A 16,099-nucleotide genomic window follows, 5' to 3' on the forward strand; every position below is an offset into this window, starting at 1 on the left:
GCAGGTGGCTGGACCTCATTTCACAAAGCACGAATAGAATCTGAGTCGGATCATTTTCGAACTGGGCTCCTTAGCCTGAAGCATAGGGTGGTAAGAGGAGACACAAGATTCTGCATCCATCTCCATTCCAGGAGAAGTTCTACTTATATCAGATTTACCTATTTTGCAAAATATTTGTTGGAATATTATCATTTGTGTTTTTTCCAGCAAAATGCAAGTTTGTTTTGTTTTGTTACTTTTATTAGCATTTATTTGACGCTGAATTTACTCCTGGGTCACAAGTTTTGTTTCTTCAGTTTCTTCTGGGATGTCTTTTTCTTCTATGCAACCTCCTCTTCTGGTTTAGGAACAGTCTGTTCTTTTTGAGTAAGGGTCATAGCGTGGCAGGGGGAGCTGGGTTGATACTCCCATGAGCTTTGGAAATTCTGCACCACGTCTCAGGTGCTTTGTTTACCCGGATGTGTTCCATGACCAGAGAATCTACATCTACTCTTAAGTTCAGCATTAATCTCTGCATTTTTAAGCATGTGTAACAAAAATTCAGCACTCTTTTTGGGCCGCCAACCCTGCGTCCAACCCCACTGTTTGTCCCAGGCACACCTCCCGGTCCAACCCCACTGTTTGCCCCAGGCACACCTACCGACTTCGCCATCATAATGACGGAATGGCACCTATTGCTTCTGTAAAGTGACGTCCTTCAGATACTTGCTGGCTTTTTGGATAGGCACATCCTTGACGGCCTGGGCAGTTTCACGAGTGTTCTTAAATGAACGTGAAGATTTGAACCTCTCGATTTGCATGGTTTTGTGAGGGTTTTCTGGATCAAGTGAATAGCGAACAATTTTCTGAGGTTACCTCAGGCCGCATACGGGAAGAGCAAAATGCAAGTGTTTCTGTTGTTATTGTTCACTTCTGTAGCCCTAGCGTCTATAATAGAAGCAGAATCTTGGCTGATGCTCCAAAACGAACAAACAAAAATACTTGTTTGAAAGAATAAATTAGTGAATCAGATGTTTCAGAGTTACATAAAAGCTTCAAGTACACTAGCCCAGTTCGACTGCCCATTTTACAGATGGGGAAAATGAAACCCAAAGAGGAATCACCATTGTTTAAGGTAGCCCAGTTTACTATGGCAGAGGAGATGGTAGATTCATGATACCTTTGCTCGAAGTTCAATCCTTGTTCCTCTAGAGCCAATGTCAGATTTTGAGGAGGCCAAATATTGCCAGCACCTTGCCAGAAATGCAAGAGCTGAGTAAGAAATACAAGGTAGTTTAAGAACAGTTCATATATATTTATGGATTTGACGTCGCAGTGGGCAATGAGCTTGGCTAGACAGAATCTTGGGTTGAAAGTAAAGATAAGTCAGATCTGGTGTGCACGTAGTGTAATAGACAGAGTTACACCTGGCTGGGTCTTTGAACCTCAGTTTCTTCATATGTAAAATGAGGATGATTATATTCCCAAGGTGCTTATGGATATTAATGCAAAGCAGTTGGCCCACATTAGGTGGCCAATATATATTTATGCTCAGGCATAAGGATCTGAGGAATCAAGCATGTCCAGTGTTAGAAAATAGGTGTTAATGGTGGCCGAGTCTATGAATTTAGGTGGATAAACATCTACATACGAGAGGGAGAGGGAGAAAGTACCAAATGAGCTTGCAGAAGACTGGTTGCCAGGCAATGGCTTCACAGGATGTGGCCATTGAAATGCCTTTATGCCTAAGAAAAGTAACATTTGTTAGTCATTTCCGAGGACACGAAAAGGAGGATTCGAAGGATCATTTGATGGAGAGGAACCAGCTTTATATGCTTTTGAAGAAAGAATAAAACTAAAATTCAGAGTCTGAGGGGAGCCATGGGACAGACCAGGAGGCTGACATCTCTCAGTGTGTTTTGCAGCGTCATCCAACTAACTCAGAGCTAAAAAATACTAAGTAGTTCCTCTCTTCCATAAGTGTCATCCATCATCCTGGTGCTGACTCTGTGAAACTAACATACCCGTCAGCGGTTACTATTACTAGCTTCTGCTGGAAACAGTTCCAGTTCACCTGGGCAGTCAGAAGACAGTTCCTAATATCTCTTACACATTTTCTTTCCTGAAACTCACTGGGCCTCTTATTCAGTAAATACAGCAGTAGCGACCCTTTCCAGCCACCACATGGGTTCTGAATTGCTCCTCTAAACATCTCTATCAATCAGTTACTCAAACTCTACTTCGATATCTTCAGACAGGGGCCTCCCTACTTCCCAAGGCGGCCTATTCTATTCTGATTAGTTCTGACAGTCAGAAACCGCTTGCTTTATTGAGTGGGGCTTTGCCTTGCTGTCAGTGCTTTCTAGCCATTCTAGTTCTAGCCCTTGGAGAAATGTTTTCGTGGCATTACAACTCATCAGGTTGTAATGGAACATTGGTGAGATCTCTCTTCTTCTGGTGGTGTTTCGGCAATCCAATACCCCTAAAAATGCCTTAGACTCCCCAGATGGTTTTTATTTTCATCATGGTATATATTAAATCGATGACCGTGTTTAATCGTCAAATCATAAATTCCACTTGAAACATGTTTATTTTCTTAACTTACGTGTGATCTGGCCTTTTTTTTGTTTTGTTTTTTTTCTTCAATCAGTTTCTAGTTTCTTTTAATTTGTATTTCAAATATCGACTTTGTTATTTAGGCTTAAAGGTACTCCAAGTACGCTGTGTGTGGGAATATCCTTGTTTTCTATTTAGCTTTAGCCTAGTGGTTTTCAAATATCATTAGGGCAGGGAAATCTTTTTGTTAAAACATACTTACACAGAATTTAGTGATCTGCTCTCTGAGTAGCTCAATCCGTAAATCTTTGATCCGGCCTCCTTGATTATTTCCTTAAAATACATTATTTGACCGGCCAAGTCAATGGGATAAATTAGGGTCAGCAAACTTTTTCTGTAAAGGGCCAGATAGTAAATATTTTAGACTTCGTGTGGCCTTTGGCATCTGTTTCAGCATTTCTGCTCTGCCATTGTCCTGCGAAAGCTTTCTGGACCATACACCAACAAACGGGTGTGACTGTGTTCCAGGAAAAATGTATTCACAAAGCATAACGGGACAAACTTTGTCTGTGGGCTATAGTTTGCCTCCCCCTGAGTTAAGGCGTTTTTGAGGACTTTGCTACATTTAAGTTAAGGATGGCTTTCGATCCCTGATGCCTGATATAGGACCAAAATAGTCAGCGAATGTGTGTTGAATGAGTCGAAGAAAAGACATTTCGTAACTTATTTAGAGCAGGGACAGGGGAGCTTTCTCTAATAGAGAAGCAAAAGAAGGACCCAGCTAGGAATGTGGACTTGGTGGAGGCTCCGAGACGGCAGCCCCCCAGTCGATTCTGAAATATTTTCACAGGAAAGAATCGGCAATTAAATGTGATGGTACTTTCTGGGGAAGAAGCTGTTCATTTTTCTCCTAAAAGGATACACTGTAGCAGAGGGAAATGAGGTCTGCCTGTGCATGAACTGGGTTTTAAAACCGGCTCTGCTACTGACAGCTGTGTGTCCCTGGGAAAATTATCTCCCCCTCAGTCTTCGGGTTTCCATCTAAAGATTGAAGGCAATACGAAGACATTATCAGGGGTCCCTTGGAGCTCTCAAATTTTGTGATCTGAAAGAGAAAATTCACATAATTGCAATGTTTAATGGGATTTATGATAATTGGAAAATAATTGCTGCTCCAAACTTTTATTAATCTATATTTAGTTATGAGTCATGCTTTCACAATAGATGCTTTGGAAATAAGCAGAGAAACAAATTGAATAAACAGAATTTTAAATATTTTATTTATATGCAGTTTGTGTAATCCCTGGAGCCCGTGGGCATATTAAGATCATTTAAAAAAAATCCATTAAAAGTTACGTGTTATGCTACAAACTCCTCTTTTAGAATGCCAAAGGATAAACAGCTAACATTAATTGAGTAGCTACTACTGCCAGATTAATTGCATTTGTTATGCTTAATCCTTCCGGCAACCTGCAAGGTAAATGCTGAGATTCCTAATGCACTGGATAGAGGTCAGAGAGGCTGAGGAATCTGCAAAGGATTACTTGGCTAATGAGTGGCCTTCCGCTAGGATTCAAAGCCAGGCCTTTCTGACTTTGCTATCTGAGCTCCTCCCAGGGTGCTACAACATCTTCAGGAAAGGACCTGTTTGGGGGTCTCTTTTTCAGATGCTCAGCGAATGGGTGTTTGCTGTTCTCTGACAGCCTATTTTTTATTCTTCTGCTGAACACAGCAGGTGCTCCTGGCAAGGTGGTTTGGGAGAGTTAGCATCTGTCCTCCACTTGCGTGGAGACACCAGAGTAGGCAGAGGAAGAGGGAGCAGGAAGAAGAAGGGAAGAGCCCAGACAGAGAATCCTGGAATCTGAGTTTCTGTCTCAGCGTTGGCATGGGTTTGCCACGTGGCATTCACGGGCCAGGGCCTCAGTGTTCTCCACTGGCGATGTAGATAGCAATACTCCCCATCCTCCAGGTTGTCAGGAGGAAAACATATATGATGGCAGAGTCTTGTAAAGGACCAAGTGCACTACAGACCCCACAAAATCAAGATAAAGGCATGGGGCAGCGGATCGGGAAGGAGACCACTGGATCTGAGATCAGGAGCTCAGATTCTAGTCCCTTTTGCCACCAGTGGTGCCGTGACCTTGGGCAAGCCCCTTTCTCTCCCTAGGCCTCAGTTTCCTCATTTACAAGATGGCAGCGATGTCCTTGGATGATCACGCCATAGCCCTTCCATCCCGATTCCCCATTTTGGATTCCGCGTGGCAAGGCAGCGAGGCAGCTCAGGTGACAGAGAGCAGCTCCAAGTTAAATAAAGCGAGCTCGTTCTAAGCTGCTTGCCCCACCATGACGTCCCAGGGCCCCATGGCGGCCCCTTGTCCTCAGTAATGGTGCTCCCTCAAGAATCCCATTTGCTTTCCTGAAAGTGGTCCGTTTATAGAAAAGTTGGCTCATTCCAAGTGCGCTCGTCGTGTTTCTGTTTTTCCTTCTCGTGTTTCTACTCAACGAGAAGCAGGTAGCATTGTTGCAAGAAGCTTCTCCTGGATTACTTGTCCCCATTTCTCTGAACTTTTTTCCCAGAAGAGCCTTTGGAACCGCTGCTGGGGTTGGTGTAAGAATAAAAATACTATTGCTTAAGCGAACACACTTTTGGAAAATAAAAAGGCTTATATGCAAATTGCGAGCAAGGGTTATTTTAGTTAATTCAATATCTTTACTTGCAGTTAAAATAAAACTATTTATAATCATGTTTTCAGAGACCATTTTTTTTTCTTCCTTTCTTCTCTTCATCCCTCTAGAGCCAAAATGCCCCAGAGATCCACTTGGATGCTGTAATTCCTCACCTGCCTCCCACTTATGTTCTGGGGCATGGAGGCAGGCAGGAGATTTGTTGCGGACATCCTTCTTGTTAAAATTCATCACTTCCACTTCACATATGCCCTTGGGTTCACCTTTCCCCGAGCTGGCTGAGGATCCTGTGGGGAGAGAGTGGGAATAGCAGGCAAGAAGAATGTGCTCACCGCCCCCGCCCCTCAATGATTTTATCACCCCGGTACCCTCCTCTGTGATTCTCCATGTTCATCCCTGGGGATAATTTGCTGCTAACAATAATGGAAATGGTCCCAGAGTCCCTACTCCTCAGCACCCAGATACTCAGAGGCTTGTTTTTATTGTATTTTCAGATGATTAGTTAATGCAACCAATGGGATAAGCCTCCCAGGAGTAAACAAATGCAGACATCCGTTAACTATAATCAGTCATGCTTTCAATAAACATTTATTGGGGGCACAGTGCCTATAAAATATTCTAAAATGTACCCTTGGATTACATCAGACCGCTAGAGAGCTACATATTTAGACCATAATGTGTCCGACTGTCGTGGACGCGCTTTACTGAACAGTGCTTTGGCATGTGCGTTAGGCTATATCAAGCCCATCGAACATTGGAGTATTGTTGAGGACATCACCAACAGCATCCACTACATCCATTTCTTTATTCGAAACCATGTGAGATGCTTGTGTCCTATCGTAGCATCCAAGAAATCTATGTTTCTCCAGCAACTTTGAACAACTGCTCTGTTATCTTCTTGACTGTATGTTTCTTTTGGATGTGATTCCCTTTTTCCTTTGGCTGCAAGGAAGCTCAGAGACATTTGCAGCCCACTTCTGTCAAGTGTTCAGGACTTTATAAAGATAATTTTGTGTGCTAATTTTAATCCAACATTTATTTTTCTCTCTTTAGCTCTGATTACCTATAAAACAATGGAGGAAACTCATGTTTACCCGGTGTTTACTGTGGACCTAACACTGCTGGAGGCACTCTCCTCAGAATCCTGAGCCTTAGAAATTGTCATCTCCCATTTCACATGTGAGGAAACAAAAAAGAAAGTTTAAACAATAGAAACATTATTATAAGTGTACCTTGTGCAAATAATAATAAAAAATACCAACAGCAGCTTATGACTGTCCATACTCTGTTGCAATTTACAAAGTGTTTCAACTGTTATTTTATTTAACTTGGCACAGTTTGGGGAGATGCATATTTTTAGTCTTCATCACATATATGAATGAGGATATAGATTTGGAGGGAGTTTATACACTGTGGGTCCAATTCTTAAATTCACATTTCCTGCTTTTAACCTCCTTCACAAGAATCACATCTGACCTATCCCCCAAGTTCTACCTACTGGTGACTTAAAAGATCATGATTATTTCTTTTCCTCTCCCACTGTACCATCCATCCATCACTCAGCTTCCCATTGTAGACTCTCACGTAACCATAACAACAGTAATAATATTGATTATAACTTTAATGGTAACATTTTTTTTGAGGGCTTTTACGTTCTAGGTACTGTTTCATGATTTAATATAACCCTAAACCCATCCCTCTAAGATAGATATGCTTCCCCTGGATTACATCTACATTTTACAGACTATAAGCAAACTTTTCCATAATCTCACAGATAATTGGTGGCAGAGTCAGGTTTTAACCCAAGACTCCTACCTCCAGAGCCCAGGCTGAGAGATACAGAGCTGAAGACCATCTAATAAAATCAGCTTCTTTCCCAGGAGACGCAGAGCCAGTTCTCCTGCCTGTTTCATCATCTTTTCTCCTTCAGTGCAACTTCATGCCCAATGTGTCACTGAGTGAGTGTGTGTGTGTGTGTGTGTGTGTGTGTGTGTGTGTGTAAGAGAGCAGAGGGTTAGTAAAGAGAATGAGGGAACATCCCTATAAATGCAATGCTAAGCTTTGGACTTACGATTTTCTCTCCAGCCTCATCATAAATCTTGTAGCCCTGGCTCCAGTCTCATCCATCCTCTGCCTCTGTCATCATCAGCCCTCCACCTTCTGCTCCCCCAGTGGGCTGGGCCTTGCTGCAGCCACCCCATGCCTTCCATCTAGGGTCCTTTTTTAATCTCAGTCTAATTGGTTTGCCTGCCCTGCTGGGATGCTTAATTGAGCATAGGCATATTCCATGGATCCTGTGCCATTGTGAGCTCTGCCTTCTCCTCCAAGGAGAATTGGTCTGCTCTGTGGGCTCAGAAGGAAAGACATATTTTATATTGTGCTCAGCTCACTGAGAACTTACATGAAATTGTTCCTGGGCCAGCAGAGCAGTTAGGCAACATGACAAGCAAGAAGTTCTCTCTCTCTTTTATTTTTTCCTTTGTTACGGTAGAAAAAGCATTGCACTTGGAGTCATGAGTCCTAGGCTCTGATTTCAGCCCTGCCAGTCATTTGCTGTGTGATCTTGGGCAGATAATGTCTTTGAAATTCAGTTTTCCCCTCCATGAATTGAGCGAGTTAAATTTGATGACTTCTATAAAAGGAATCATAGTGATACTTTTAGAACATGGGTTATACTCCCTATGGGCCAAATCCAGCCTGCCACCTGCTTTTGTAAATAAAGTTTTGTTGGAACACATCCATGCTCACTCATTTATGTATTCTTTATGGTGGCAAAGCCTCAAATATTTACTATCTGTCCCTTTATAGAAAAAAAAGAAAGGATTGTCTATTCCTCTTTTAGAACATAAATCAGATTGGATTGTTGTTCAAAACCTTTTTACTTTCTATATTACTTAGAATTTAAAAATAAAAAGTCTTTCACGAATCTAACATAGCCTTTCAAGATCTTTTGATTCCATATTTTGACATTTTTTTCCCCCATCGCCCTTCCTTTCATCTCTTCTCCTCTATTCATCTCTCATGTAGGTCTCCCTCCTTGGTGTTCCCCAAACCTGGCAAGCACATTTCTACCCCAGGACCTTTGCACGTGCTATTCCTGCTTCCCAGATCACTCTTCTGCCAAGTGGCTCTATGGTCTCTTCCTTATTTCCTTCAAGTCTCTCCTTAAATGTCATCAAATTAGGAAGACTTGGTCGGACTATCTATAGAAAACCACATCTTCACCTCAACCACCCTGGGCATCCTGATCTTCCTCTGCTTTATTTGTCTTCGTAGCATGTGCTACCCTCTGACATGTTACATGTCACATTTTGAAAACATAAATCAGTCATTTCAGTTCTGATGTTTAAATCTACTTCTGAACAGATCCAGGTACTATAAAGCCCGTTTACTTAAGTATGTTTTGGTAAAGAGCATAAAATTGTTGAATCCTGTCACTATTACAGTCTTTGCTCCAACAACCCTATGACAGTCACAGAATCATATAAACTCATTTATTCTTTGAACGTTTTTAGCCTGGATTGTTGGTCAGTAAGAACGGAGTTTATAGAATGAAATCTAGTAACAAAGTTTGGCATACAAGGTGCGTCATTGTGTGTTTCCTGACAACCTCTCTGTCTTCACCTGTTATCATTTGTACTTCCATGGACGCACGTGCACACACACACACACACACACACACTGTACACACTCATGCATTCCTCTCTCTCCAACTGTCTTACCTTCCCTTACGCCCCTCCAGTTTTGCACGTGAACTTCATTCTTCCTGAAACAGTCTTTTGCTGTCTTTGGCTAAATCCCATGTTCCCTTCAGCATTTAACTTGCACAGAAGTCTGCCACCTTTATTCCTCCAGACTGGGTCAGGGAGCCTCCTGTCTGGTCCCTCTGAGACGAAGATGATTATGTAAATAGCACAGCATCGTGTAATAGCTTTCCTAACCGTCACTTTTTTTCCAGTATGATGGAACCATTTCTTGGGATCAGGAGCTCTGTTTGTGATGGTAAGGGGCAGTGCCTGGCGTAGAGTCAGTGCTTCCCAATAACACACATGCCCAGGTCCTGAGCTCTCACTGAGAGCCCGACACTGTGCTCAGCAGCCCACGTACATCTTCTCACTAAGGCTTTGCATCCACCATGAAAGAGGAACTGGGAACGCAGTGTCAGCTCCTTCCCTAGTTTTTTTCAAGGAAGCAACACAGATGGCAGGTCCTGAGTATATGGCTGGTGAGCATCAGGAAAGTCGGAGGTTGTTAAGGAAAAGAAAAAGGCATTGAATCATGGGCTTGGTGATGGGGGTGGCATTATTCCTTTATATCAGTACTGGTTCTACCATAGTTTTTATATTCTACCTCTCAATATCTACATTACAAGAGTGATTTAACAATCAGAATATCAGTTTTCTACTTTTAGCTCTACCACTAACTAGCTGTGTGACTTTTGACCTGTTACTTAACCTCTCTGTGTATAAATGCATAATAGTTTTGAGGAATGTAGACATATTTCCATTAAAAAAATAGTAACCCAATGTTATAAGTTACAAATAAAAGTGATATACATGTCATATAGTTATATAATTATATAACATACATAAAACTATATGTTCATCTATTATACTATATATGTCTATGAAAGATGTATATGTTTCTGTCATATATAATTACATAACTAATATAGATATATATTTATTTATGAATTTCAAGGATAAGCTGCCAAAGAAAGACTCCTTTCCTCAGAAATATCTGATGATTCTCACTGACTTTTATTGGTCATCTAATGCTGAGTAATAAATTACTCCATACCTTGGTGGTTTAATACAACACCGTTGATCATCCCACAGTTTCTGTGGGTGGGGAATCTGGGTGTGACTTAGCCGGATGCGCCTGCTCACACCAGGCCGCGGTCATTTCAAGGCTCCAGTCATTTCAAGGGCGTGCCTCTCAGCTCATGCACATGGCCGTAGTTAGAATGCATTTCCTTGTGAGGTCTCAGTTTCTCAGAAGCCGTTGGCCCCAGGCTTTCCTCAGTTCTTCTCCGGGTAGATCTCTCCACAGAGCACCTTACAACATGGCAGTGAGAGAGAAGGAAAGAGAGAGAGAGAGAGAGAGAGAGAGATGGCGGGGGAGGTGAGAAGTTGCCATCTTTAATATTATAACCTAATTATGAAAGTAACATTCCTTCACTTTCATATTTTTTATACAGTTAGAAGCAAATTGTTGGATCCAGTTCCACCCACAGTCAACAGGAGGGGTTGATTACACAGGGGCGTGAATACCAGGGGCTGGATATTGGGAACCGTGTCACAAGCTCCCTCCCACACCTATGGAATTCTCCTCAGCCGGCTCTCGTGTCCCCACCCATCTCCCCATATCTGGTCACCCCACTTGCTCCATCTTGTCTCCTTTCACACACCTCCCGTCCCGCTCAGCTCTTCCCATAATGTACTATATTATGTACTATACTCTCTCTCACTCTGCTCCAGCCCTTTCCTCCATGTGGATAGTGTGTGTGTGTGTGTGTGTGTGTGTGTGTGTGTGTGTGTGTAAACATTTTTCTTTATCTAAATCCCATAAGAACTTCAATACTGTAGTTCAGATATGACCTCCTCTCTGAAGTACCCTCCAGAGACCTGAGAAGTCTGTGTTCCTTCTTCTGCGTCCTGTAGTCCTTGATTTTCAGTACACTAGAAATGTCTCCTTTTTCCTGCCAGACTGTGAACTTCTTAAGGACATGGGACTGTGACATGTCTGTCTCCCTCTTGTAGACGTCATACTCAGTACCCTGCAAGGGTTCATCAAGTGCAGCCGGTTGACTTAATAAGTATCTACGTTATATAAGGTACTAAGCTCATTTATTTAGAATTTGAACTATGTTTTGAGTTACGGACAGAGATTCCTTAAGCAGACACAGAACATAAGCTCTGAGTCTTAGAGATGTCTTCCAGTTTGAAAGCCTTCTTCAGATCCAGTTTCTTCTGTGCCAGGGGTCACACTCCACCCCTGAGTGACAAGGGTGTGTGCTGGTGTGATTCCCACCCTGTTCTGCTGCTTATTGCTCTGTGCTCCTTCCTTAATTTGTCTCTCCCATCTTGTGGCAGGAGAGAGAGACCTTTTCATTAAACTCTGGTTCCCGTCATTTATCTAAGCTGACCTTATAGTCCTCTTGGCTGGTCTGTTTTTCTCAAAGGACCGGGAGCTTGTAACTCAGGCAGGTCAGGGAGCTAGTTGTCCTGGGAGAGCTTTGTCTTTCGTAGGAATGGAGGTCATTAGTAAAGTAAAAGCAACCTAACCAAGGCCCTTTAAATTTTTACTGGCGTTTGGTGTTCACGCTCTTTGTTCATCGTCCGTGAACATTTAATGACTTCCATGTCTGGGAATTTGTCAGGAAATAAAGTTATAAAACTATCTTTCACACTGGATTAGTGCCTAGCAGTTTCCAAAGGCATTTTCACACCCTATATTTCATGTCACCTATGCATCAGCAATGGGAAATAGATGATATTAATTGGATTTTATAGGTAAGAAAGGTAGGTTCAGAGAAGTGACATGCTCTGCCCAAGTTCATACCACATAATTTGCGAGAGGCAGAGAGAGATCCTGACCTGAACTCCCAAGTTCTGTGCCCTTCGATTTTGATCTCCACTCTCACGAGTGAAGGGAAGAATGGAAGTTCCCCCACGTGGTCTTCAGAACACAGCTTCATGTCTTCCAAATCGTAGTTGCTGAATGAATGCACGTTAACACTTTGAATTAAACTGAGCTCTGGGCTTGTTATTTGATTCTGTAATTGTCTTAGATCAGGTCTCAAGTTGCTTTGTGTCTTAGATCTTATCCACTGTTACGTAGGCTGCCTCCCTCGCTCCCTCCCTCCCTATATCCCTATCTTCCTTCCTTCCTTCCTTCCTTCCTTCCTTTTCCTTCCTTCCTTCCTTCCTTCCTTCCTTCCTTCCTTCCGTTCACTTGTTTATTTATTTATCCAGCTAGCATCCTATGAATCCTACCATGTAACATGTACCATGTCTCTAAGAAGAGTTCATCTCTATGGTTTCATTCACAGTCTAGTGAGGGAGATGGATGAGCAACTAGACAACAATGGTTTTGTATCCCTGATGCTCTGTAAACAACCTGAAGGCATGACTGTGTCTGTCTAGTTCACCACAGCATCCTGGTGATGAGGAGAGTGCTCAGTAAACAAACACCGATTGGCTAAAGAGGATGGAGAGCTCCAGATCTAAATGTCACTTGACAAATATTAAAAACAATTGTGGTCATTATCTCACCCAAGGAGACATACCGGCATGGGATGGTTAGGCGGACTTTGGCCTGGGGGTAGAGGTCATAAGTTGAGGAGTCTCGCTCATCTCTTCTGCCCAGGGAGTTTGCCCGTTGGAAGGTGAGGAACACAGCCATCGAAAGGAGAGACCTGGTCCGTCACCCAGTGCCCCTCATGCCGGAGTTTCAAAGGAGCATCCGCCTGCTTGGCAGGAGACCCACCACCCAGCAGTTCATCGACACCATCATCAAAAAGTACGGCACCCACCTCCTCATCTCTGCCACCTTGGGAGGTAGGTCAGCAGCTACTGGGCCATAGCCTTGTCATGATTTTGGGTCTGGGATGGTGGGGAGGGTGGGATGCCCCAGGATCAAAGGTAAATTAACATCTCTGCCATCGTACATCATTCAGAAGGATATGTTGCCAGGTTTACTGTGGTTGTATCAGAGCAGTTGACTCTCTTCTCTGGGACAATGTAACTTGTGGAATGTGGCTTCACCTTGGAATTGGCTGGGTTCACAGGGAATGCTCGATCTAATTATTGCATGAGCTCTCTTTGGAAGGTAGTCTAATCTGGGGAAATCATTAAAATTCACATGTAGTTTAGAGCATTGCCTTTGTTTATTTAAGTCTGCTTGAGAGACTGACAGCTTGAGGTTAGGATTTTACAAAAGGGTTATGATTTCTATCTTATATGAGCTTGGAGTAGATTACTAGGAAAGCAGACTAGTTGCCCACCCTGCTCAGCCTTGCTCTTCCCTCCCAACAAGTCCAATCAATCTTTAAGGGAGTAAGGAGAAGATGGGAGGGTAGAGTACAGAAGTGGAGAAAAAAAAAAAGATAAACAGTAGAGACTAGTGCATTTAGATGCTTATGGGTCTTGCCTGCTTGTATCGTGTTATATTATAGGCTACAATCCTTTGGACATCAGTTTTCTACCATAATGACCAGGTCTACTGAATTTTGAGAAAGCCCCTTTGGATGGATGGTAGAGCACCATGCCACCTCCTCAGATTGCTGCTACATGGCATTTGGATGTGGCCCATGGGAGCTCAACAAGATTGGTGCATTAATGAGGGCAGGGTGGACTGAGGTATAATTATAATAGTCGATCTTTCCTTTCAGAGAAGGGGTGAGCACTACAAGCTGGAGTGCTTGGTACAAACTTCATAGGGGAAGTGGCAGTTTAGCTTGACAGGAGCTGGGTAGGTGGAAGGAAGGTATGAAGCTTTCCAGGCTGAGCACACAATGTACATTTTAAGGAAGATCTGATAAGGAATTTGATGATGTGGGGAACGTGGATGGAAAGATTGGTTTGGCAAATTCACTCATTCTTACAATAATATAGCCACTACTCATTGAGTATTTGCCCATAGCAGGCATTGTACATTGTCTTTAGTCCTCAAAAACTGCAGGTTAAGTCAAATTATCTCCATTTTATAGATAAGGAAGCTGAGACTCAGGAGAGGTATGATTAGTTAGTGACAAAGCTAAGTTTGTTTGTTTGTTTGTTTTTAAATTCAATTTATTTAAACAAAAACAAGAAACAGTTAACCCTGAGTTTTTAACTTAAGGCTTTCTGTTAAAAACTTAGGGTTAACTGTTTTTGGTTTTTATTTAAATAAATTGAATTAAAAGTCTGCATTATTTTTTAACTCAACATCAGTCATCTTTTCAATCAACTCATTTACCTACCAGCTCACCCCTTCCAAAAACCAGCCAATCAACACGTATTTTATTGCTTGTTACTAGTCAGATATTAGGTTAAGTAGGACTTTCAATGTTAAATCACACAGTATAAATTCTTTTCTGTCGTAAAGTGAAAATGAAATCACGTCTGCATCAAGTGTTGCATTAACCTATATTCTTTTCTGTGAAATTCTCCCACATCCCATTTTACTTGGGAAAAAAAAAATATCGCAACAAATTCGGTTCTTCCATTAGAAGCCATATTTGTCCAAATCTCTGGAAATCCCAAATAACAAAGACCTTTCTTTTGCAGTGAAATATATGTTTAATTTCTCCAAGGCAAGGTGGTGAATTATTCACAGAGCCTTGTTCCTCTACTGTTTTTACAGCATGGCATTTTAAAATATGCAGAGCTTCAAACTGAGTTCTGGTGTTGGCCGGCAGGCCCTAAAAGTTTCCTCAACGTGGAGGGGGTGGGGCGGAGAGGGGGGGAAATATTTACTGTTGATTGAACACAATGGGCCAGACACGTCGTGAAGTCTTTCTAACATCATCGTTTTACTCATTCATTCATGGAAACATATTTCTTAAGGGCTTCCTCATGCAATGGCAGAGAAAGGAGGTGGTAAGTTGTAGGAATCAAAGGGCAGCTCTGGAGTTTGATTGCCTGAGTTCCAATCCCACCTCCTGCTCCTCACCAGATTCGTGTCACCTTGGCAGTTCTCTATGCTTCCATTTCCTCCTGCGTCAATAGAAATTACTATAGTAGTTCCGTAATTTATATTGTGAAGATTAAATAAAATGATGCATTTAAACTGTTTGGCACCTAACAAATTGTTGCCGTTGTTGTTGTTGCTGTTGCTGTTGTTGTTGTCGATGGTGTTGTTGTTGTTGTTATTATTAGTGTTATCATTTAGTTATTATTATTATTATTATTATTATTATTATTAGTAGTATTATCATTTAGTGGGCCTAAGGAACTTGGAGACTCAGGATTAAAGCCGAGCCCTACCACTCACTAGATGAATGGGAGACATCGAGAAATTCGTGTTTCTGTCTGGATATCAGTTTTCCTGTCTAAATAGAAGAAGGTGCAGAAAATTTTATTCGCTAATTTTTCCTAAGGAGAACACTGTATTAATTTAGGAGAAATGCTTTGATAAGCCGTTTGAGGTGTCAGATGAGTTCCTAAGGGCGTACTCAAACAACAAAAGATGATCTGTAAATTGTCACATATAGGACAAGTGAATACATTTGTATGGCTCCTGATGGAGAGGGTAGTGGAAGGAAAGGGGATGAGAAAGAGGAAGTGGATCCTGTGAGAGGGCTGTTAACGAAGACATTTCCATGGAATCCTCAGATTTTTGGTGAAATCTCTTAAACTCCTAAAATGCTTGATATGAGTGATTTTCTTATAGAGGGTGGTGAAGGGGGAAATTTGGGGTCTAGAACGACACACTAGAATACCAGTTTCCCTTAGTCCCTCAGAAGATTATATTTTGGACCAAAGGAAACACCTTGGAGCCTGGGTATCGGTGTGACGTGTGTGATTAAGGTTGCATGCATGCACAGATGGATGTGCACAAATGCCTACCTACGCTTGGTTGTAAGTTAGTCTGTATGTGGACAGACACACATACTCAGTGTACACATGCTTACTCATTGGAGTAATGCAGATGGATGCAATCAATGTACACATACAAGTATAGATGTGAGCTTGCACATGCATGTAAACATGTATATATTGCGTGAATGTCTTTATTCATGAGCATTCATGTTTGCACCTGTGTGTATGTTTGTATGTCTATTCAGTACTACTCTGTAAGATATCTCCCCTTGGCTAAGAGGCGGAGATTAAAGTCACAGGGGCTCAGAAGGAAAGGATGAGGGGTACTCCGGAAGCCTAAAGTTCAGTTCAGC

At 42.1% G+C, this 16,099-nt stretch overlaps 1 protein-coding gene across 1 annotated transcript in view; it reads left to right on the forward strand.

Moving 5' to 3' along the window:
- Positions 1-16,099, forward strand: part of BRINP1 (BMP/retinoic acid inducible neural specific 1) — a 171,576-nt gene that overhangs the window by 95,840 nt on the left and 59,637 nt on the right. The window contains exon 3 of the mRNA XM_006917088.1: positions 12,592-12,782. Coding sequence (XP_006917150.1) covers positions 12,592-12,782 — 191 coding nt within the window. The remainder of the gene's footprint in view (positions 1-12,591; positions 12,783-16,099) is intronic.

This window comes from Pteropus alecto, unplaced genomic scaffold (assembly GCF_000325575.1).
Source record: "Pteropus alecto unplaced genomic scaffold, ASM32557v1 scaffold226, whole genome shotgun sequence".
NCBI classification, from domain to species: domain Eukaryota; kingdom Metazoa; phylum Chordata; class Mammalia; order Chiroptera; family Pteropodidae; genus Pteropus; species Pteropus alecto.